The 23,035-nt window shown below is 51.0% G+C and overlaps 2 protein-coding genes across 3 annotated transcripts; both read left to right on the forward strand.

Moving 5' to 3' along the window:
- Positions 1–3,882: 3,882 nt before the first annotated feature.
- NOTUM (notum, palmitoleoyl-protein carboxylesterase) lies at positions 3,883–11,569 on the forward strand. Of its 2 annotated transcripts, none has more exons than XM_086624186.1 (11): positions 3,883–4,394; positions 4,901–5,061; positions 5,102–5,278; positions 6,392–6,452; positions 7,315–7,373; positions 8,724–8,826; positions 9,602–9,793; positions 10,143–10,243; positions 10,343–10,490; positions 11,106–11,153; positions 11,263–11,569. In XM_086624186.1, the coding sequence occupies exons 1-11, from the start codon at positions 3,883–3,885 to the stop codon at positions 11,567–11,569; spliced, it is 1,869 nt and encodes a 622-aa protein (XP_086480312.1). The 2 variants fall into 2 exon arrangements, with proteins under 2 accessions (XP_086480312.1, XP_086480313.1); XM_086624187.1 differs by having other exon boundaries at positions 4,901–4,953; positions 5,183–5,278.
- Positions 11,570–18,692: 7,123 nt separating this feature from the next.
- MYADML2 (myeloid associated differentiation marker like 2) lies at positions 18,693–19,601 on the forward strand. Its single transcript, XM_009984401.2, has one exon. The coding sequence runs from the start codon at positions 18,693–18,695 to the stop codon at positions 19,599–19,601; it is 909 nt and encodes a 302-aa protein (XP_009982703.2).
- Positions 19,602–23,035: the final 3,434 nt, after the last annotated feature.

Below are 23,035 nucleotides of genomic sequence, written 5' to 3' on the forward strand. Positions count from 1 at the left end.
CTGTAATGTTCACAAGTCTAGAGACATATTTCTTACAATTCCCTACCTTTATAATTGCCTTTTGCTGAAAAATATGTGAAGCAGCATGAAGACTTAAGGGCAACATTGTTCTGAAAGTTTTCATACTTTTGCCTACAAAGGGTGCAATATCTATCTAGGGTGTGCAAGTTCTTAGTCTGTAGAGAAGCATAGAGATCCAAAGCTCTGCAAGTATCTAACACAGAATTAAGATATCCTGTCCTTCCACTAATTACTACCTTCACAGAGGGTATGAAGAAGAAGAAACAATTAAAACGGCTATGTTAAGACCAGTGATTATTCAGCTGCAGAGGTGGAGCAGCCATTCAATTTTAAAAGATACATTTTGGGTTTCATAGAGCCCAAAAAATTGGTCCTGCTTCCGGAAGAGAGGTAGCTCCTATTCGATGTCTGAAGCAGGCAGCTGTTTCCTATTTTGCATTTGAAAGTGACACATCCCTTAAAGAAATGTTGCTCCTGTTAAAAAGGATAGCGATGTAATTTGAGCTGAACGTTTCCAAGTTGCAAGATTAGAGAGATGAATCTAGTTTTTAATGGCATGTCATAATCAGAAAGTTGCATGGAGGTTAAGGGTCACATTTCATACCCAGAGCCACATCTAATCTCAAATATTTATCTGAAATTAGAAGCATCAGGAGAGAAAGAAGTAGAGGTAACTATAACCTGGAGTTCATTAAAGTGCTACAAAGAAAGAGGAACTCATTAGGGAACAGCTGAAAATACCCTTAACAATTCGGATTTCTGCCACTGTCGGGATCCAGAGGATGCCTGCAAACCTGCCAGCTGAGCCTCAGCACAACAACGTCCACCATGCTGGAAACTTTTCAGAAATTGCATTCATTAGTGATTACAGTGAACAAACTGTAGAACGACCTTTCCCTAAAATCACCTTTTAGGCAGTGAGTGCTTTGCATCAGATACGTATCCCCGGCATTATGCACGTTTGTATTCGGTCACACGCCCACACAGAGAATAGTGCATAAATTTGCTTCATGTTATAAGCATGGAACCCTCCTTTTTTTTTAATTTCAAATGGGTAGGAAATTAACCGTGAACATCCAAAATATGACACAAACCAATAGTTACTTATCACAGTAACAATGATTCTGAAAAGTATTTCCTCCTGTCTGTACCAAGGATACATGCTACTGATCATGCTGCATCCCGAGGACACTCAAGAGGGTGGTTCTGACCAGAGCATCACACAGCACATGACGTTTGTACGAAGGGTGTAAATGAGCTCTGTTGCTCTATCAGAGTTCCTTTACCCCCACTCACCACTGATGTTAGAAGAGATGGCAGTGGCGTGACTATGCAAAAGCAGGATTTTATCTGTTGGTGAGTGGTCTTCTATGGGGTAACTTACACCACACACACACACTTTTGACCAACACAAGAACCAAGAAACAAGTCAGGAAGAAGGGAGGGGTGGGGCGAAGGTATTTTTAAGATCGGGCTTTATATCTTGTTATCCTCTCTGAATGAACTGTAAACAAATTAAACGGAACGAATTTGTCCCCAAGCTGAGTCTGCTTTGCCTGGGACCATGGTTGGTGGGTGATCCCTCCCTGTTCCCATCTCGACCCTCAGGCCTTTTGTGACATTTTCCTCTTCTCCATCTCACTGAGGGGAGATGCTTTGCTTCACCTCTTTGGACAAAGACCCAAAGATGTGCAACTTTAACATGCACCCTCTTTGCCCTAAGGTTCTTCACTGGGGTACCACATTCAGTTAGCCCTTAATACACCAGGTGGTACAATGTGTTACAAAGTCCAGGAACTGCAAACCTGTCCAAAGAGATGGAGCATGAGATGAAGGGCAGTCTTTTCTCTAAAGAAGTGAGATGGAGTTCAGTAATCTTATCCATTCTCTTTTCTTGCTGTAGCTAGTGGAATATGAGGTCCTGGAGTTGTTCATGCCAACTGTTCCAGTGATCCTGAAGCACTTTTGAGGACTGACTGACTGACCGATCTGTTCGGACTTTGCTCAAACTAACCAGTTTCCAGCTGCGCCTCTGCTCAGGCAGCTGGACAAGCTCTCTAACTTGCTGTAACGAGTCCTAGTGATGGATTGCTCAACTGTCACGGCCGGTGAGGAAGAGATGTGGAGGCCAGTTTAGAAACAGATACAATGATGCAGAATTGGGCTGGGACCAAAAACATACCAGGAGGTGAAAGCAGTGTCTGTGTAGAGGCGTATGTTCAATTTAGTAGCTTTTTCGGGCTTAAAGATAACTGTTGGTATTGTCAGCACTTAAACAAAAGAAAACGTTTGGAGGTAAAAATCTTAATGAGGACAAAGCTAAGTGAGTAACTGAAAGGGTTTTTTTTTTCAAGCAAAAAAAATTTTGCAAGCAAAATGCAAAACCATATGCTATGCATGTAGGGAATTCAGCGTTGAGGATACGCTTAGAAAGCCCAAACATGCTAAGGCAAATACATAGTTGGAGCAGCTGGACAGTCTTAACTCTTGCTCTACAAAAGAACCCTCCACTTACTATTTTATACTATTTTCACCTTTTCTGATGTCAGACATTACATTTCCTAGTAAAGACAGTTTCCCTGCTCCTCTCTGGGGGCAGTCGAGGGGTGTGAGCTGTCCGTTTTGGTATCTAAACGAAGATGGAATTATTCAAAGCATACCATTTTGTCTGTTTTCCTCGGGTTTTAATACTGAGGTCTGCAGCATTTCTGTGACACTCTTCGCTCTCACAGATGATAGGAACTCTGGTAACTGGGACTTAACACGGCTTTTTCTCCAGGATTCTTTTGGCAATCACTGGAGACGTCCTAGCCCCAGGGAACAGCCAGGGATTGCTGCTGGAGGGTAAACTTCCTGAGCTGTGAACCCACGGCAAAGTGCTCCCGCGGCGCGGAGGCAACGGCCGGGCCGCCCGTCGCAGAGAGCCGTGCACGCCGGCCCGGGGGGCTGCAGGCGGGACGAGGGGGAGCCTCCTCGGACCCTCCGCGCCCGCCCCACCGCCGTCCGGCCGCCCGCAGGCGTCCTCCAGCTGCGCGGGAGCCCTCTGCCAGTGCCACTCTGAAGGCACCCAGGGCCACCGCGTCCCCTCTTGTTCCACGGCAGCAGCATCGCGAGCCCGGGAGCGGCCCGCTGCCCGCCCCGGCCACCCGCCGGCGCCTACGCGGAGGGGGGCGGCCGCCGCCGTGGGCCAAATGACCGTCTCACGGCTTTCCGCTACTCCTTGCGGGCCGGGGCCAGGATGGACGCCCGCACCGCGGGCAGCAGCCCCACTCCCGCTCCGAGGGTTCCGCGGCCACCCCCGGACCGGCCGTGGAGGTGGGGAGGGGGACGCCGGCCCGGGGGCGCACGGCCCACCGCCGCTCGGGAGAGCAGGGATGGCGCGTCCCGCGGGGTGGGGCGGGCAGCGCCGCCCACGTGGACCCGGGGAGGAGCCGCCGTCGGGGTCGCGGAGGTGGAATGGTGGGGGGTGGGGGGGTGCTGATGGGGGGGCGGCGCGGGCCGGGGGCTGCCACGTGCGGGTCCTCGCGCCCGCGCGGCGCGACCCCCACGGCCGGCCCTGGCCCCGGCGAGAGGCCGGTCCCGTGCCCCCGCCGCCCTGTCGGCGAGGCTGGCGGGCGCCGCCGCGGCCGCGGCCCCGGCGCCGGCAGGGGCGACGATGGCGGCGCCGGCGGGCGCGGGGCGCGCCCCGACGGAGCGGCCCGCCGTGCCGGTACAGCGCGGCGCAGACCCCCCGCTCCCTCCGCCTCGCTCCGAGGGGGCGGAGGGCAGGGCAGGGCGGGGGCTGGCCGGCTGCTGCCCCACGCGGCGCCCGGGCTGGCGGCGCCCCCGGCGCGCTCCCCGCGCACTCCGTGCCCCTCTGTCATGCTCGCCGCCTGGGAGCGGGCGGCGGGCTCCTGCGCCGGCAGCCGCGCCGCCGAGCCCGCGCCGCCGGCGCCGTCCTCGCCGCCCGCCGCCGACCCCCGTCCCCGCGGGCGGCGCGGCGGGGCGCGGCGGAGCGCGGGCGGCGCTGCCCGCCGCCGGGGGCTGGCTGCTGCTGCCGCGGCGAGCGGCGGGTGGCGGCGGGCGGCGATGGGCACGGCGGCCGTGCACCTCCTGCTGCTGCTGGGGCTGCTGCACGCCGGGCCCGGCGGCGAGGGCAGGAAGGGCTGGCGGCGACGGGGCCCGGCGGCCCGCGAGCGCGGCGAGGCGCCGGCGGCCGAGAGCTTCCCGCTGGACTTCACCGCCGTGGAGGGCAACATGGACAGCTTCATGGCGCAGGTCAAGAGCCTGGCGCAATCGCTGTACCCCTGCTCGGCCCAGGCGCTGCCGCACGACCTGCGCCTGCACCTCCTGCACAACGCCTCGGTCACCTGCAACGACGGCAGCCCGGCCGGGTGAGTCCCCGCGCCCCGCCGGCCCGGGCCCGGCACGGCACCCCGCCGGCCCGCTCCGCCCCGGGACTGCCCCCGCGCCGGCGCCTCGGCGCGGTCGCTGGCGCTCGGCGCGCGGCCCCGGTCCCGCGGCCCCGGACGCGAGCCCCGGCCCCGGCCCGCCGCGCGCGCGCGCGCCCCTGCCCCTGCCCCGGCCCGCCGCGCGCGCCCCCCGCGCCGCGGCCCCGAGGGCTGTGGCGCCACCGCGCGGCGGCGCGCGGCGCGGCCGCGACAGGTGCAGCGAGCGCCTCGCGGGCGGCGGCGGCGGCGGCCCGAGGCGCTTGTCTTGGCGGGCGCGAGCGCCGCCGCCCGCCGCCGCCGCCGCCCGTTCCGCCGGCGCCCCCGCGCTCCGTCGCTCCGTCCAAACAGGCGGCGCGGCCCCGGCGCCCCGGGCCTGGCGGGCATCAAAGCGCTGCGGTCGGGCCCGGCTCCCGCTGACGCGGCGCCGCCTCCTGCTTGTTTGTCCTCAGCTACTACCTGAAGGAGTCCAAGGGCAGCCGCCGCTGGCTGCTGTTCCTGGAAGGTGAGCGCCGGCGCCTCGCGCCCCGCCGCGCGGGCGGCCCGTCCTGCGGCGGGCGGGGGCCGGGAGCGGGGGGGCGGCCCCCCGCGGGCTGTCGCGCGCTCCGCTCCTGCCGCCCCCTCGGCCCCGCCGCCTGCCCGCGCCCCTCCAGCGGCGCCCCCCCCGCCCGCAGGCCCGGTGCCGGCGCCGGGCGGGGCGGCGAGGCGGCTGAGCCCTGTCCTCCCCCCGCCAGGAGGGTGGTACTGCTTCAGCAGGGAGAACTGCGACAGCCGCTACGAGACCATGCGCAGGCTGATGAGCTCCGGCGAGTGGCCCGCGACCCGAGTGGGTGAGTCGCCCCCCTCCGCCCCGCGGGGACAGCCCCCGGCGAGCCGGGGCAGCCGCCCGCGGCATCGCGTCCGCGCGGGCAGGTGGCCGCCGCCGTGCGAGGGCCGTGCCCGGGCGCTGGCGCAGCCTCAGCGCGCCGATGGGCGCTGGCTCCTGCGGGAGGATGCCCCAACAAGCGTGCTCTGCTCTCCGAGCAAGTTACAAAGCACGGGTGTGCACATGCGTCCGGAAGTGGTGTCAGCACCGGTAGACAGTGCCGATTTTTTAAACTCTCGATACGTTCACTTTATTTTAAATGCATGCATGTGCTCACAGACCCGCTGGGATCTTCACGTCACGGAGCTGTGTTTTAGTTTTCTGTTTTTCAAAGAGGCTCTTAATCCTGTCAGAAGGACTGTTCTTGGGCCTCGTAATGTGTCAGGACAGATGCACTTTCTTGCACGCTGCACTGGATGTGTGGTTCTTGCCTTCTGTGCATACGGAGAAATCAGAAGTGTCCATGCTTTTACCTGGAGCTGTGTGGTTCCGCCTTTTCCCCCCTTGCAATTGCATAATGTCCCGTAACCAGCTGCGGTGATTCTCTGTGTGAAAGCACACATTTGGTGTGTACATAAAGTACTTGTAGCATCTTTTGATGTCATGCGGGAGGTGGAATTAGCCCCCCAGATACCCATCCTCTGGACCACTGGGCTCCTGAGTCAGCACAGAAATATTGAGCTTCTCTCTTCATTCTCACTGCTTGTACTCTGGCTTTCTGAATATCTGAACCTCACCTCTGTCGTACACACAAATCCCATAATTGCATGTATTGGAATTCACCTGCTGGGATTTGTTTTCTGGGGAAGTGCTTAATTTTAAGTATGTGTCACAGGTTCTTTTCTGTATTATGAGAGGCTTGTAGACAGGCTTCATCTCTAGCATGAATCAAATTCTGAAAGTCACATCTGCCTAAGGGCACATTTAGAAATGTTCCTTCCACTTCCCTTTACCAATGTTTTTCATCATGGATGTTTGTTTTCTGTGTGGTCAGAGATCCTGCATGAGGCTCATATGGTTTCTCTGAAGTCATAGACCATCATCTGTATATTTCTTGTTTCTTTGTGCTCATCTGCAGGAACTGGGATCCTGTCATCACAGCCAGAAGAAAATCCCCACTGGTGGAATGCAAACATGGTGTAAGGAGGGACAACGAAGGGAAATAGGTTTATACCTAAACAGTGTCTCCTGCCTTGCAGGCCAGCAAGGATGCTACAAAGACAGATTAAGACTAGCACATGCACGAGGAAATTGTTATGTTGCCTCATTTGTTCTAGTTCAGCTCTCTAACAAGTAGCACTGGCAGGGACTGGAGAAGCTTAAGCCCAGTCTCCTGGGAATTGTGGGGTGATCTAATGAAGAAAAACTAGGGATAGCTTAGAGAGCCTTCTCAAGTAACTGAAGTGGCAAATACTGTTGTAAGTGGTGGGCTGATAGTGTGTTACACACTTGCCAATTTGAGCGGGATGTGGAGCGGCTCTTCTAGTTCGAAGGAGAGAAATGAGAAAGACACTGGTTTATATATGCATCTGTATAGGAGGGAAAAGCAGAAGAGAGGGATGTTAATTTGCCTTCTGCAAGCCAGAGACAAAAATGGGAAGATAACCTTATTCCTGCAAAAACCTCCAGAGGTTGCAGTCAGCATTTACACTGCATGGACAAGGTCTTCTCATTTTTCATGTGAAATACTGAAGCACGGAGAGTTTCCCTGCACTGAAATCTTGGCCCATCGTTCTGTCCACTGAGTTCAGTGCTGCAATTAGATTGATAAAGGACACATTATTTGTTGATTTAACTCAGTAAAACTACCAGTGTTTGGGAGAAAATTCAAGACGGTTAATAATTGTCACTTGGTGTGCAAGAAGGTATGTTGTCTGACTGGACAAGAAACTTCCCTTTTCCCTTCCCCAGGGTTTAATTTTCTTCCAGTTATTTGACCCTATCCTCACCCCTCCTTGCACGTCAAAGGAACATCAGTACTCACACAACTCTCTCTTACAGATTCATCCCTTATTGCTCAAGTGATGTTTGGAGTGGTGCCTCTTCCAAGTCTGAGAAAAGTGAGTGTTGCTGATGGGCTGTTGCTGCCCCAGACATCACACATTAAAGGATATGGCCAGACTTCTGTGAAATTACGTGAATGAGGAACAGGCTTTTTCTTGCTGAAGGGCAGGAAAGAATATCAAGCTACTTCCAGATAAAACATCCTGATCTCTTTAGCTCAGGCTGTTTTGACATAGTTCAGAGCCACTGCTTGCAGAGATGTTGCACTGGTGCAGTATGCAAGGATTAGAGGAATGAAATTCCTTTTAGATGAATCTCCAGGTTCCAGCACACAGCAAATTAAATGGTATAGCTGAGGAACCATGGTTTGTTGCATGCAACTTTAGTTTTGCTGATCTGAGAGACAAGTGCAGTGAGTTTAGTTTCAGACTTCTGTCAGGAGGATATTTGGCCTTTGAAAGGAGCTGTCATGTGTCAGGCTAAAGCTGTCTCCAGGTTTTTTTGGGAAACGAAGAATTGTTGTCTTAATACCTGCATTGCCACATGGTGTCATTTTGATGATGATGGAACTCTGGGAGTCTGCTTAAAGGAGTCCTCTTCCAGATTAAGCTGGATTTCATGCAAATGAATCGTTCTGCATCATGTACTTGTCTGGGTTTCCCAATTTCAGCAGGATTGGGTCTGGGATGCAGTAATGTCTATAGTAACACTTAGGGGCTTAGTTCTCCTTTCGTTTGTTGGTGAAGAGTTTTCTTTGACCAGAGGGTGAAATTGCTGTTGATATACACTGCTGTGAATGAACGAATTTGACCTAAGATGCTCTGTGATATGGCACTGAAAAGGCAGAATGTTAATGCTTTTCTCTGAGTTGGTCTGTGAGTTCTGGCCTTAAACCAGACCTGTCTGCCTGGTCTGCCGGATGGCTGCCATTTGGTGGTGCCCGGGAAGCAGCGGTCTATGTAGGTGTGACGTTTTTTGAAACATTGTTTGTCTGAATTGGCTTTATGAATTGGGAAAAAAGGGATGCAGTAAGTTGGAACTGAGATTCCAGGTGGTAGGAAGGCGTACATATTCCTCTCGTGTAGAGAAGGGGTCTCTGTGCCTTCCATGTTTGCTCTTGTTTTCCTTCTCCAAGTTTGCTGATGGCTAAGCACTGTCGTGGGAGGGAGTGCTTGTGTCCTTGTGTGTTCTGTTCACTGTCTAGGCGCTTCCTTTCAGGGAAGCAAGTTTTGTGCAGGGTCGGGGGGGAGTATCTGTTGTTAGATGTACTCGATACAGGTGGAGAAAACGGGCCTGGTTTTAGGTTCACGATCCCTTCATAAGGTTCTTAAGAATTTGTGGAGAGGAAGCAAAAGTCTTAGCCTGGACAGGAAGCAGTTTTGTTGACACTGAACTCTCTTTTCCAGATGAATATGCCTTCATGGGAGCACTGATCATTCAGGAGGTTATAAAGGAGCTGGTGGGAAAAGGTCTTAGCACTGCAAAAGTGTTGCTGCTAGCAGGAAGCAGGTAGGTATTTACAAGAGTTCCTGCAGTGAAGACAGGAGATTTCCGCAGTATGAAGTGTTAGGGAGGAGGTCTCGGCAGCTCCTGAAAAACTTCTTCCAGGAGTACAGTAACACTAGAACAGCAAACCCTATTTCTCGTCTCAGTTTTTTCCTTTGAGTGGTACAATAGGGGATGATATTTCCTCAGCTCTTAGTCCAAGTATACTTAGGAGAAAATGCAGAAAATAGCAACAAGGTAAAAGCTTTGCAAGAGGAAGAGAATATGTTCGTTCTTCCCTGCATTAATACTGCTGGCTCCTGTTGGCCCACTGCATGAGCTGCGAATAGGTTTGGGACATGGGAATTAAAAAATCAAGCTTGCCTGACACAGGTGCTCAGAATCGTGCTGAGCTGCAGAAAGCCATGGTACAGTCAGCATATGTTGCACACGGGTGTGCTATAGACGTTGCAAAGGGTGAATTTGTCTCACCTCAGAGGCTTTCGTTTTTTGAGCAGCCAAACCCCTCGCAAACAACATAAAACGTATGTGTCGCCCAGAAGAAAGAACAAGAACAGGATTTGATTTCTGAGGTATCAGATTGTTACTCACCACTGGCTTTATTTCTGAGTGTTGTGTAAAGCAAGGAAATAAGCTGGTGACTACCAAGTCAGTAGTGGATTGTCCTGTGGATAGATGAAGTTGCTTATAGTTTCACTGCTGTGAGAGGATAGATGCTCGCCCGCCGTTCAGCAGCCGTGTGTGCTTCGTGACTGCAGTATTGACATTGCCGTTGCAGTGCTGGAGGGACAGGGGTGCTCCTGAATGTGGATCGAGTGGCAGAGCAGCTGGAAGAGATGGGTTATCAAGGGATTCAGGTTCGAGGCTTGGCAGACTCTGGATGGTTCCTGGATAACAAACAGTATCGCAGAACTGACTGTATCGATACCATAACGTGTGCTCCAACAGAAGCAATCAGAAGAGGAATAAGGTACAATCAGATGCTCTAAAGTATACTTTCATAAGAGGTTAGAGTGTGGAGAAGAGGTCTTCCTTCTCTGTTTTCCTTCATTTTCATACTTAAAGAGTATTTATCTTGTATGTCAGTGGTTTTTCAATTATTGTCTTGGAAAAGAGACAATAATTTAAAATCTAGACATGCAAAAGAATGCATGCAATTATACATGCTCTTAAATATGTTGATGGGACAATGTAGCCAAGAAAAAACTCTGCTGTTAATAAGTTGGAACTGTAACCAGAACAGAAATAGACTGGGATATGGAAAGGCCATTTTTAAGATTGCGCTATAACTTTCATTCTGTTATTGCTTTGTCTTCTAGGTATTGGAATGGCATTGTTCCTGAGCGCTGTAAGCTGCAGTTTAAAGAGGGAGAGGAATGGAATTGCTTTTTTGGATATAAGATTTACCCCACTCTTCGGTGTAAGTATCAGAGGAAAGACATGAAATGTATTCTAGGGGTTCCTCTGGATCCGCAGCTAACTCAGAGCAATTCCTTTTCCAATTTTTTTTGTCTTCTAGGTCCAGTCTTTGTTGTCCAATGGCTCTTTGATGAGGCCCAGCTTACTGTAGACAATGTACACCTCACTGGTCAGCCTGTTCAGGAAGGGCAGTGGCTCTACATCCAGAATCTGGGTAGGGAGTTGAGAAACACCTTGAAGGATGTAACGTAAGTATTTCATTGAGGAAAACCTGGCACGTTTATTTCTAAGAGACATCCTTGTCCAGTATCCTAGCAGCATTTCTCAGATCTCTGCAGAAAGGGGTGTTGTAAATTTGGTAACCGTTAGTCTACATCAAGCATCTTGCCTTTTTTGTTTCTGGATAAGGGCAAAGTAATTTCCAGCTTCATAATTATCTGCTACCCTTTGCTATCGATAGGAACGTGGTTTTTTTCTTTCCTACCTCCAAGGTGAGGTCTGAGAATCCTTGCCATTGCACAGCCATTAACCTCACAGGGATGTTTTGAGGAGTACTGAGCGTAAAACATCTGGAGGTTGATGAGACACCAGAGGAGGAATCGCTAACGTGCCTTAGTTGTTTCATGCAGGAGCAAGTATTCAGGAGTCTCTTGTTGCAAACACGTGCTGTTAGGCAGGATGGAACCTGTTTTCTTCCGGATACTTTCCACTCCAGTTGGGTATATCATAATAGTCGATGCTGTTTTTAAAAATCTTGCCAGAGGCAGCAAAAATTCCCCCCTCTACCTAGTCGAGAAGATTCTATTTAGCATGAGTTACTTTGTCCTTCCAAGGCCTAATGCATGTTTCCATTTTTCCTTTAGCGCCAGCTTTGCTCCTGCCTGTTTGTCTCACGAGATCATTACACGCAAGTGAGTGCTTTTGCAGATTTCTGTGGAAAGTCAACAGGGAGACAGTAGGGGAATTAACCAGATCTGACAGCCTGACAGCTCTGACGCAATCTGTACGGTTTCTTTTCAGTCACTGGACAGACATCCAGGTGAAGGGGACGTCGTTACCCCGCGCCCTGCACTGTTGGGATCGGAGCCTACATGAGAGCAACAAAAATGGGAAGGCGCCCCTGAAAGGCTGCCCAGTTCATCTGATCGACAGCTGCCCTTGGCCTCACTGCAACCCCTCGTGCCCCACCATCAGGGACCAGTTCACAGGGCAGGAGATGAATGTGATCCAGTTCCTCATGCACATGGGTTTTGACGTGCAGAAGATGGCACAGCAGCAGGGCCTGGAGCCCAGTAAACTTCTGGGGATGCTCAGCAGTGGCAACTAGGAAGGGGCGTTCAGAGGGGCAGAGAGATTAGATCAGGAGGAGACTCCAGCCCTTCTCCCACACTTTCTAATCTTCTTCCTTACGCTTATGCAGGCAGATGCACGCTCACGCCCAGGCATGCTCCAACCTGTACACACCCGCGTGCTCCCACACTCTTGCACACTTAGGATGTGTCGAGGAAAAAAAAAAAAAAAAAAGCAGTTTCTTGCTTACACTCTTTGACTGGAACTCGTTACCTCCAAACTCCAGGGCTCAGTTTTGGCCATTCACATCCTCTTCCTGTGTTACACGAGGCCATCTGATACAGGGAGTAGCAAAGCCATAAATAGCTGCAATGGGAACCTTCCTCACATCTAGGACTTCTTCCCTTGCCATGAATTTTACATTATAGACTTGATACAAGTGGTGAAAAAAGCAAGCACTGGATTTCTTTTGTCCGATTAGAAGTGAAGGAACGATTACCTGACTTCCTGGAGGTCAGCATCTCACGAGGAGTCATAGCGTACAAACCCAGGACACCTGCTAGGGATGGACACTCTTGTACTCAATTTACTTTCGTATTATTTTATAAAATGACTTTTTTATTACTTTTTTTAAACTAAGCAAGAAATATAAATGATATTGTTTTGTAACATATTTTTTTTAAATAACGAAGAAACCTCTTGCTACTTTGGCAACGTGGACATATTTATTTTAATATGTAAAACGCTATTTATAAGGGCTCATCAGAGAACCATACATATGTCTTTGTAAAATTGTATATGCTGCTCGTTTGGATGGGCTATCCTTATGATCACTTGTGCCTGGGAGAGGGCTGAGGGTGGTACTGACATTTTGTAATAGACTTCTGTGTTCCTCTTGCAGTACGCTTTGTGATTGTTGCTCTGATGAAGAGGTTGTAATACGAGGTCTAAGTACAGAGATTTTCCCCCAGCATCTGATGTTTACGTACTTGCACAGCGTTTCCAGCGTGGCTGTGATTGACCAGGTGTTCCAGGGCTTTGCATTTTAAGATGCAGCAGAGGCCTCTGTTCTAGTGAGAGAAATGTGCCATCAGACCGTCTGGCCTGTCTTACAGCGGGGAGCGTTTGGGACATAAAAGGCAGAGAACACCAGACAAGCACCAACATATTTCTGTTCTTCCTGTCATTTGAGAACACGCCCGCCTCAGAACACGGAGAGTCCCCTTTGATGGTAATGGGAGCAGAGCGAGGGAGGGAGTGGGAAGACGTGAGTGAAGCTGGAGAGAGCGAGAGGTGGTTCCTTGGGAAGGAAAGCACACGGGCAGCCGCAGAAGAGCTTTGCACTGTGGCGTGCGGCAGCTCGTGTAGACAAACCTGCACAAGGTGCGTAGTTCTGCTCCATTCCTCTGAAGTTGGTGGTACTGCCTGCTTTGGCATTTGAGTAAATGGGTACACAGTGTGTAGACCACAGAAAATGAGGACTTCATCTTAGAAAAATTCCATGCACTTTCAAGATGGGTCTTGCCAGGTTAAAATGGTAGTGCTATTGGTAAGATGCGTTCTCTTGGGTGAGTAAACCCAAAAATGAACGAAACCGCAGCCATTTGGTTACTTTTCATGGGCTTCAGCAGTCGGGCAGTACCACACAGGAAATCAGCTGTCCTGCTCTGCAAGATGGGTTTAATACACATCCGAGATAAAAAGTAGCTAAAGAGAAGATGGTGCTCCCAGCAGAACTGAAATGCAGGAAAACTGTCAGTGGAGTTTCCCTATGATCAATCTGGGGATTTCTGACATCCTTTATGTTTTAATGGCTTGGGTATAAAAGTAAAACTGTTCTGATTACATTTTCCATCCCACTAAGTTGAGAGGCTTTTTCAGTGCAGATGATGCTTGGAAAAGCGTACAGGAAGATGCGATTCCTTTGAGGGCTGAGTCACGCGGAGTCGATCGAAGTACTGGTACTTGAGCCGTAGCCAGAATTTCTGCTTGGAATAGTTTGTCAGTTGGGAGCTCCAGGGGAAACTACTCTGTGTGTCAGTTGTTCACAGGATGGCTGTACACGAGATGATGCCGCTGTAGATAAGGCCAGTGCCCCAGCCTGTGTCCAGTGATGTATTTCTACCAGGAAACAGTAAAGTGTAAATGCCACTGTTGAAGTTTTGAGTACTTTTTGCAGAGCTAGTTACCTCTGTATCTAAAACATTAATTCAAAGGTTAATTTCTAAAAGGCAAAGAATGTTCAGAGGGGTTACGTGACATTTATTTTCCTGACAAGCACAGGAAAAAATCCAGGGAGTCCAGGGATCACTCTTGTAGTTTAGCGTGCCTCTGCAACAGTCCTTTAAAATGTGTAACAGAAATCTCAGAAATGTTTGTGAAGGGGAGCTTGGCTGATTTCTTAGAAAAATTATACAATGTGGTTGCAAGTCATAGCTGGAAATTGGAATCTGTAACCCAGGAAATAATTTCCAGCTCTATCCTTCTTGTACTTGTGCAATAAATACAAATTTCCCAAGGCTTTGTAAAGCTGGCACGTCTAAATTCACCCCCAGTGACATCTGCTGCGTGGAAGCCAGTGGCAAAAAGGGCAAGACTGGAAGAATTCAGTACCGTGTGTTTGTGCTCTCAGATCTTACAACTAGGTGAGCTGCTTTCTGAGAGGGAAAAATTGTCTCCAAAAGCATCACATGATTGACTCAGAATTAAAAGGCAACCAAGAAGTCAAAAGCTGATAGTAGAACGTCTGTATTTGCACTGCATGACTACAGGTCCAGACGTGGGCATTGGGCACGTGAGCAGTTTCAGTCACGAGCTGGAGGGTAGACCCCGTGCTCCTGTTCGCTGCAGGAATCGCTGTTGGCACACACGGCCTGAGAAACACCCAGAGAACCCACTGGTCAGCCCCCGCGGCAGAGGGCTGCAGCGCTGAGCGAGCGATGCACAGCAAGCCCCGCTGGGACACGGAGACACAGACAATGACGTTCTGCCCGTCGTAACCAGCCGGAGCGCCATGCGAGGCCGGGGCAGCTGCGAGGAGGAAGGGCCACGCTGCAGAGAGGAAAGGCAGAGAAGGGCTGCGGTGGGGAAAGGTGCCCCAGTCCTTGGACAAGCACCATGGAAGCAGCATCATTACTGAGAAAACACTGCAAGAGGGTGGTGGCAGCAGTGGGACAGCATTGCTGCTGCTGCTGCTGCTTCCTCTCAGTTCCACGGGCTCTGCTGCAGCCATGAAGCAGCGGACCAAGCTTTGCCCCTGACGCCAGCCCTTGCTGCTCTGTCCTCCTGGCAGCACACCTCTCGCACGAAACCCAGGCTAAAAATCTGGAGGGTTTAGTAGCGTGGTCTTGTCTGTGCCGATCAATGTCTCGCTTTGTAAGGTGCTGTGACTTACCATTTAGGAGCCACTGGTCTGATGTGTGGGTACATGAGCTTCTTAACGTTTATTGCAAAGCTGCCGTGCCATTCACCAGCAAATGTCTGGGGCTCTGGATCTCCTTTCAGAACAAACCTTCAACTGCAGGCAGGGTCCTCCCTGTTCAGCAGATCAGGGTCTCAAAGGAGCAGTGCAACAAGCTGAAGTGATGGGCTACAAGAAGCTGTGGGTTTCTAATTCATGACCTTCTATCTAATATCTGCTTACATGTTTTTATGGTGAAAAGAAAATTTAAAAGAAAAGAATCTTTAAAAAAGACACTTTGACAGTACGTCTGTGTGATGCTGGGAAAGGAGACTGCCGGCAGCGCCCGGAGGCCCTGGGGATCCACAGAACCCGGAGACCAGCACATTCAAACCCACCACCCCAGCAGAAGGCAGTGGTCCATCCGGTGCACTGCTCCTACCTGCTGATCATTCTGGGGACCATTGTCCTCTGCTGGCACTGCCTCCCGGTGCTGAGGTCTCTGGAGCAGCACCATTCCTCCCATGAAGCAGGAGCCCAGCAGAAGGACCAGCTCTTCCCTCAGCCCAGGCATTGCTGGTGGGTCAGGGTGTGCAGAGCAGCTGGTGGGGGCTGTGATGATCAGCCTGTGGCACCAGGGCCTGCGAGCAGCTGTCCCTAAGTGTGCCCTTACATGGAGGGTCCCCTCGCCCTCTGCTCGTGGGGGCGTTGGTCCCTGGTCAGATGGGAGGTGATGCAGCACGTTACAGGGTAAGCCATAACACAGTGGGTTATAAACTGTAAAATCACTCTTCTCCTGTGACTGCGGAGTTCAGTACAGCCCCTTGGCTGTATATATAGTAAGTATGGAATAAACTTTTCCTTATGTAGTCAGTGTGGTTCAGTCACAGCCAGATGCTACAATGGGGAGCATGGCGGGGGGTGGTATGGGGTGTGGTTCTAGAGAGGGTCCTGCTACGGCTTCAGAAGAAAAAGGACGAGTGTGATTTCAGCTGGAGTGCTGAGACTGCACAGGGAGGGCAAAGCAGTGTCCCCAGGCAGGATGGGTCAGAGTCCGACAGCAGCAATAGCTTTGCCTTGTACGAGCCCTTCTGTTTTACAGGACGTGCCACGATACAGGCGGCAACACACTGCCAGTAAAGTCTGGAAAACTGCAAGAAGTAAAGGATGGATGTCGCAGCATCAGGAAGAGCAGGACCTGAAGGTGAGAGCTGTTCACCTGCAGCTCCGTGGCTCTCTTGCTGCATTTCCTGGTTGTTGTGATGTTAATTGTGTAACTTCCACCCCAACCCAATGCATGTTTTCTACATTTAGGGCCAGAGGTCTTTTTAAGGAAAATGAGAGAGATTTTCTCGAAAGAGACAGTGAGGTTACAACACAGTGACGGACCTGAAGGTAGGCACGTTTTTACCCTAACGTTCACAAAATTTGTACTGTTATCATGCAAATCTTCCTGTGAAGTTATCCCTGTCCTACCAAATGCTGCTGGTGAGCTGCTGGAGTGATGCACTCACTGTAAGCAGTCCTGCTGTAACCTGTGTCTGGCTCCCTTTGTCCTCTTAAGCCACAGCTGGATCACAAGTGACTTGCAGCAGCAACACTGGCTTAAAATAGTTCTGTCCAGCCCCCTGGTCCTGGCTGCTCTTTGTCAATGCCCTTGCTGGGTGAACACAACCCTGCACATCTCCAGTGTAAATCAGAGCAGTGATGACTCCAGGTTAAAAATAATCCCTGTCAGGTGCAAGTTTTCCGCTGCTCTTTTTTAAATCGGAGATGACTACGCTGATGGGCTCGCAGAGCAGCCGTGCAGGCAAACTGTGTCAGAGCAAGGCAGGAGGGTAGAGGGGTGGGAACGAGCAGCCAGAAGCTATACGTGCTGCGTCGCCTCCAAAGCCCATCTTATCCCGGCGGAGACTGCGTAAGGCTTGCTTCCCGGCAGCGTGAGCTGCTGCGGTCACACATCTGGGTGGTGGTCCCACCTGCCAGCAGCACCGGTGCCGGCAGACCCTGCGGGCAGCCGAGTGTGGCGAACAGGCGGCCTGCCCGGGGTCTGGGAGCGTTTGCCCGTCGGCGCTTCCCAGACTGGCCCGTCGGAGTCCCCAGCCACAGCGCAAGGCAGGGTCACGGGAGAGGCGCAGCAGCGTCCTTTGCCCGGACAAACCCCGACCGCCGCAGGACTGGGCACTGAGATCGCGAACGGGGGCAGACACTCTCCTTTGCCATCTCCTCTTCACAGCATCTATCACCGAGTGGCGATTCATTGCCCGTGTCACATCATTACGTGAACATACGGACAACCAATGGTACGAAGCAGCTATGATTGTTACCAAGCAGGAGGGTCGCGAATAATTCCCAGTTAGACAGTTACAGACTTTGTCAGCACAGCTGGTGGCTGCCTTGAACCATCCAGAAGGGCTTTAAGGCTGTGGCTGGGCTGGCCCTGGGTCGGGCTGACCCCTGCACCTGTGCAGAGCTCCTGGGACGATCCCGTATCGGTACTGGGAACGGCACAGTGAGAACTGGCCTGCAGGTGAGGAGTCAGCGATGCTGCCAGTAGGTAAGTGAGGAATTCTTCTGTGTTGTGGTTTTTATTTTTACCATTCTGAAACTACATCAGAAATTTTCTTTGGGGCTTTTAGAGTTAGAATTAAGAGACTTTTAGGGTAGGGACCAAGTCTAGGGAAATGTATACCAAAACTGGCTACCTGGGAAAGCTTTGATCCAACAGCGGGGAGGGTTCGACATTGCATATTGAAATGTGTGTTCCAAAACAGCACTAAGAATGCAGAAGCTTTTTTTTTAAAAAAAAATTGTATTTGGTTTTGGCATTCAGAGGTACAAGAATAACTGGTTCCCATATAAGTAAAAGAGAGACAGGGAAGAGTTTAAGGAGACAGTGAGGACTGGTGCTCGATATCTTCACAGCCACATGCTCTCAGTAATGCTCAAAATACAGCAGGGCCTTCCACAGCAGGTAAAAGTATTACTGCTCCAGATCAAATGAGCAAAGTGAGTCAGCTCGTATCGTAGCCGCTGGCCTAAATCCCTTTAGGGCTTGTGCCGCTGCTCAAGGGGCTTTGGGTCTGCAGGACTGAGCTCCTGTTCTGCAGTGTGGCTGATCACAGCCCCCTCCCACAGACAGCCCCCACAGCGCGGGGCGGCTGCTGGGAGAACAGCAGCGCTCCTGTGACCCCGGCGTTCCTAGAGGAATTGCAGAAGGATAATCAAGAGCCTCTGATGGAGCTCGCAGTCTCAGTGTTAAATAACACCCGCTCACGGCAGTTGAGGGGGGCAGGACTCATTCCAGAACTATTAATATAGCCCCTATTTATACTCCTCGGTTCCTGCAAACGGCACAGCAGAGAGCTACAGCTGCGGCGCTGAAATGGAATAAATGTCAGCCCCCGGGGAGAAAGCGATCCTTTCAGCCACCATGTGGGAAAGGAGACGGTGAAAGGACAAAATACGGGGCAGGTTTCAGACCTGAGAAAGTGGAGCGTGCGGATCACGGCACCCCGAGAACACGGCCAGTGGGCAGAGCCAGCCAGTAGCCTCCCTGCAGCGGCACGTCTGCGCCGAGAGGCTGCCAGGAGCGCACGCTCAGCGTCACAGGCAGCACCTACGGATACCGGTAGAGACACGGCGTGGATTTGAGCTGCCGCGCTACTGATCCGCTACCAGGTGTGACTCAGGACAAACAGCAAAAGCCTGAAAGGACATTTGAAGGGGCTTTAATAGCATTGTCTGCTGGACTGGAAAGATGATGGAGAGCACAGGAGGGCCATATCTGAACACCGCTGCCGTGACATCCCCTGTGGGAATAGCTCGTTTGCTGCAGATGACATTTGGATGCACCACGTTCAGCCTGGTAGCCCACCGGGGGGGATTCAGCGCAGCATACGGCACTTTCTGCATGTTTGTCTGGACCTTCTGTTTCGCCGTCACTGTTTTCATCATCACCTGCGAATTCACGCACCTGCACAGCTGCCTGAGCATTTCCTGGGGAAACTTCACCGCCGCGTTTGCCATGCTCGCCACGCTGATGTCCATCACGGCCGCGGTGATCTACCCGCTCTACTTCGTCCAGCTGAGCTGCTACCCCATCGGCTGCGAGGTGAGAGACTTCCGCATTGCAGCCAGCGTCTTCGCGGGCCTCCTGTTCATTGCGTACGCCACGGAGGTGTTCCTAACCAGGGCAAAACCGGGACAAGTCACCAGCTACATGGCCACCATCTCCGGGCTCCTGAAGATCGTGCAGGCCTTCGTGGCCTGCATCATCTTCGGGGCACTGGTGAACGACAGCCAATATAGCAAATACGTGGCGACGCAGTGGTGCGTGGCCGTCTACAGCTTTTGCTTTGTGGTGACGGTGGTGGTGGTGGCCTTCAGCGTGACAGGTAAGACCGCCTTGCTGTGGTTCCCCTTCGAGCGCTCCGTGGTTGTCTACACTGTCGGGGCCGTGCTGCTGTACATGAGCGCGGCGGTCATCTGGCCAGTGTTCTGCTTCGACAGCAAGTACGGCTCCCCGCAACGCCCCGGCCACTGCGCCAAGGGCAGCTGCCCCTGGGACAGCCAGCTGGTGATTGCCATCTTCACCTATGTCAACCTGCTGCTCTACGTCGCGGACCTGGCATACTCCCAGCGCATCCGCTTTGTCTCGCACCTCTGAAACGCGGGTCTGCCACTGCAGAGCCGTCCCAGCGCCGTAAGCAACAGCAGTCGGGGATGCAGCAGGAGACGGGACGCGGGAAGGGAGGCGCTGATCGGGCACGTGCGCAAGAACCATCACCCAAACTTCGAGGTCAAAACTGGCTGGACCAGCAAATTACCGACTTGTAGTGGGTGGGCTGCCACTGATGCTGGGAAAAGCCCACTCCCCTATCATTCACCATCTGCCTCAGCTGCCCGGTGCCAGAGTGAAGAAACGACGTAACTCAAAGTATGCAAAGTGGCCTTTCATCTCCAGGCAGCAGAAACGCTTGCCGCAACAGCGTGGCTGCAGGCTACGGGATCAGTGAGCCAAATATTAGGAAAGACACTGAGGATTTTGAAACTGTTACCAACGCTTAACCGTAATCGAGCGTCTTACCCAGGAAGTGGGAAAGTTAAAAGCTGCATCAAGGAACACCAGTTCTGGAGATGAAAAACAATCCCTCAGAGTTTGGGTTAGTCTGGGCTGTGTGGTGAGATGTGAAATGCTTGCAAGTGTGGGAAATTCCAGTCAAGATGTTTCTGAGAAGAACATTGTAGCTGTAATAGTATTCTAGCAGTCCTTTCTCTTCCTTTCCTCTCTTTTGCTGATTAGCCCAGAAAAAGAATATCCTCAAGCATGCACCTTGGGGTGAAGCATGCGGTATTCCTATTTAGCAAACACTGAATCTTTACAGAAATGAAAATCGGTGAAATCAGGGCTCTACTGCCAAGGAACAGGGTGCAGAACAGAGCAAAACTGTCAAATAACCATGTTTAACTTGACATCCTTGCTCGAGCAGGACCAGAGGTACCTTGGCATGTGCTTTGTCTCAGCTCATGTGCCACCGTTTCTTTATACTGATGTCAAGAATTTATTTTTTCTGGAAGCTTAAAGATAGTTTCCAGGGGGAGGGTGGAAGGGGATGCAGAGATGAATTGATCTCACAGCGCTGCATAAAAGACCAAACCTGAGGGGGAGAAACAGATGGGACGGGACACGACAAAACTTGCATACGACGGTCACAAATGGGGAGCGCGGCCCCAGGCCTGACCAGGCACTGGGATTCCCGAGCTCTCTGCATCACCGATGAGCTGCGTTCCTCCGACCCATCCCTGACAAAACACCCACTTTGAAGTCTCACATTGCATAGCTCAGATTTCAAGCTTAATAGGAAGAAATGTTCTTCATTTCTGATCCAGCAAGAAACCAAAGCAGTCTGAGTACTTGTGCAGAAAGCATGCAGACTAGATAGGTTTGATCAAAATCTCCAGTAGCTGACTGTCAGAAGCAAGATTTATTTTTTAACCAAATTAAAATAAAGCTGAATGGCAGACTTCCATACTACATCTCCAGAGATTTGTATACTTTCATCTTGCTCCCCACACAGCTTCTATTTCACAGACGTGGCCCTTCTGCTTTCTGCCGGAAAGCACAGCTCAATTTATTTTGATGTACGAAGCCTGAACGCAGCCCCAAAAAAATATACAGGCAAGACAGCCGAGACCTCGGACTGACATTCTTTGTAGCAGAGTCACTCAGGAAAAAGGAAGGAAACTTACTTTTCATCAGTGCTTTGTATGGGGTTTGAAAAGCAAAGGAAAAAATTGTTGGGACAGATGGTGATGGATAATTCTGCTACCGAGTAAGAACCAGCCTTTTGCAGTGGGAATTACTATCCCATGAAACAGGTCAAGAATCAGTATCCAGTGTAAAGGGAATGCACTGAACAGCCTTCCAAGGGGGTTTCTCTTCCGCAAATTCCCATTAAGGGCAGGAAGTCTGGAAAATAATGATCCAACAAGAAGCTGGCCAGCTTGTTCTAGGGCAAGACCCAAGACTACTATAGATATAACACAGGGTATTAGAGAGCTTTATTTCTTGCCACCCAAACAAATTAAGGAGTACAAATAAGAAATGCTAACTTGGGAAAAGAAATCCATTTGTATTGGAGGGGTCAGTGTACAAAGAGAGCCCCTGCACACAAAAGGAACCTTGAGCATTTATGATGTATTCTTTTTAAACCCGTCAAACTGGACAGATTATGCTGTGTCACTCTTGAAAATTACTTATTTTTTGCTATTACAGAGCACTAAAAATCAAATAGGTGACTGAACCATCACGGCATCTGTTATAAAATTAAAACCTGCAAAACCAGGAATATTGCTTTACAAAAGCACCTTCCTGTAGGCTCTGGAGTGGCTCTGAGGGGGCTGGTGGAGGCCAGGGAGAGGGACGTCAGCGGCAGGTGCCCCGCAGGCAGGGGTTGCTTGTCCCCAGAAACGACACTGAAAGTCTTTCCGGCAGTGAAGTCCGTCGGAAAGCTCCTCAGCTGGTCAACACTTCTCTCAGCTGTGCATGTGCTTGCCTTTTGCTGTGAAGATTTTGTACCAAGTAGAAGCAATTAGCAGGAATACGGTAAGATCTGCTAGTGACACAAGTTGATGCAACTTACACAGTGCCAGGGACATAAAGAAAGGCCCAAGAGAAACAGGTAACTGTGAAACAATGGGGGTAAAATTTAGTGCCCTCACAATAAGAAGGAAATAGAATTTAACATGGAAATCGTGATACCACTGGCTGGAGGGGTGGAAAGACGAGTCATTGCCAAGAACAGTGCGTTCAGATTTAGCTTTCTCATCTGCCAGCCAAAGACTGAGCAAAAAATGTTAGCATGGTCAAAATGGCAAAAAAAGATTGTGTGGACAACAATCCACTCTTTTAGGAGGGGAAAAAAAAATCAAAACCTCATGCTTCAGTGGTTAAAACACTCACTAACCAGTGGAAACTATGAGATTACCCAATCTAGGGCAGAGAACATCCGATATCTGCATAATATGATTTTAACAACCAACCCTGTCATGATTCAGTTAATTAAAAACCAGTTTATTTCCAGAGCTCGTCTGTCCTCTTAATTAATAAATCATGATCAAGTGACTTGCCATAAAACAGGCTTCCTAAACTCATGTCACAATGTACATGCATTCCTTTAGAATTACCGACTTGTGTGTGCAGCCAGTCCAGGCACCTTTAGAGGACCCAACCTGAAATATACGTATACATAAAAATCTGAATCTTTAATCGGTTGGTTTTGGTTTGGAGGTTTTGGGGTTTTTTTCTCTCTCTCTGAAGACTGGGATTCAACATCCCCAAAAGACAATCTTGAGAAACATTCATTCCCAGGAGATACGCTGGGATTTATTTCTATCAATGAAGGAGAAAGAAAAAGCCAAAGGAGAGAAACAAAAGAAATCAGTGTGCTAAGATTGCATTTAGGAAAAAAACCACTGCCCAGTGCCTGGTTTTTATGGCGACATATTTCAAACGTCTGGGTCCCCGCACGGTCCGTTTCTCTGGGCCTTTGTCCCCCCGAAGCTCGTGTCGGCGCTCCTGCCCCGCGCGGAGACAAACAC

Source organism: Tauraco erythrolophus, chromosome 20 (assembly GCF_009769465.1).
Source record: "Tauraco erythrolophus isolate bTauEry1 chromosome 20, bTauEry1.pri, whole genome shotgun sequence".
Taxonomy (NCBI): domain Eukaryota; kingdom Metazoa; phylum Chordata; class Aves; order Musophagiformes; family Musophagidae; genus Tauraco; species Tauraco erythrolophus.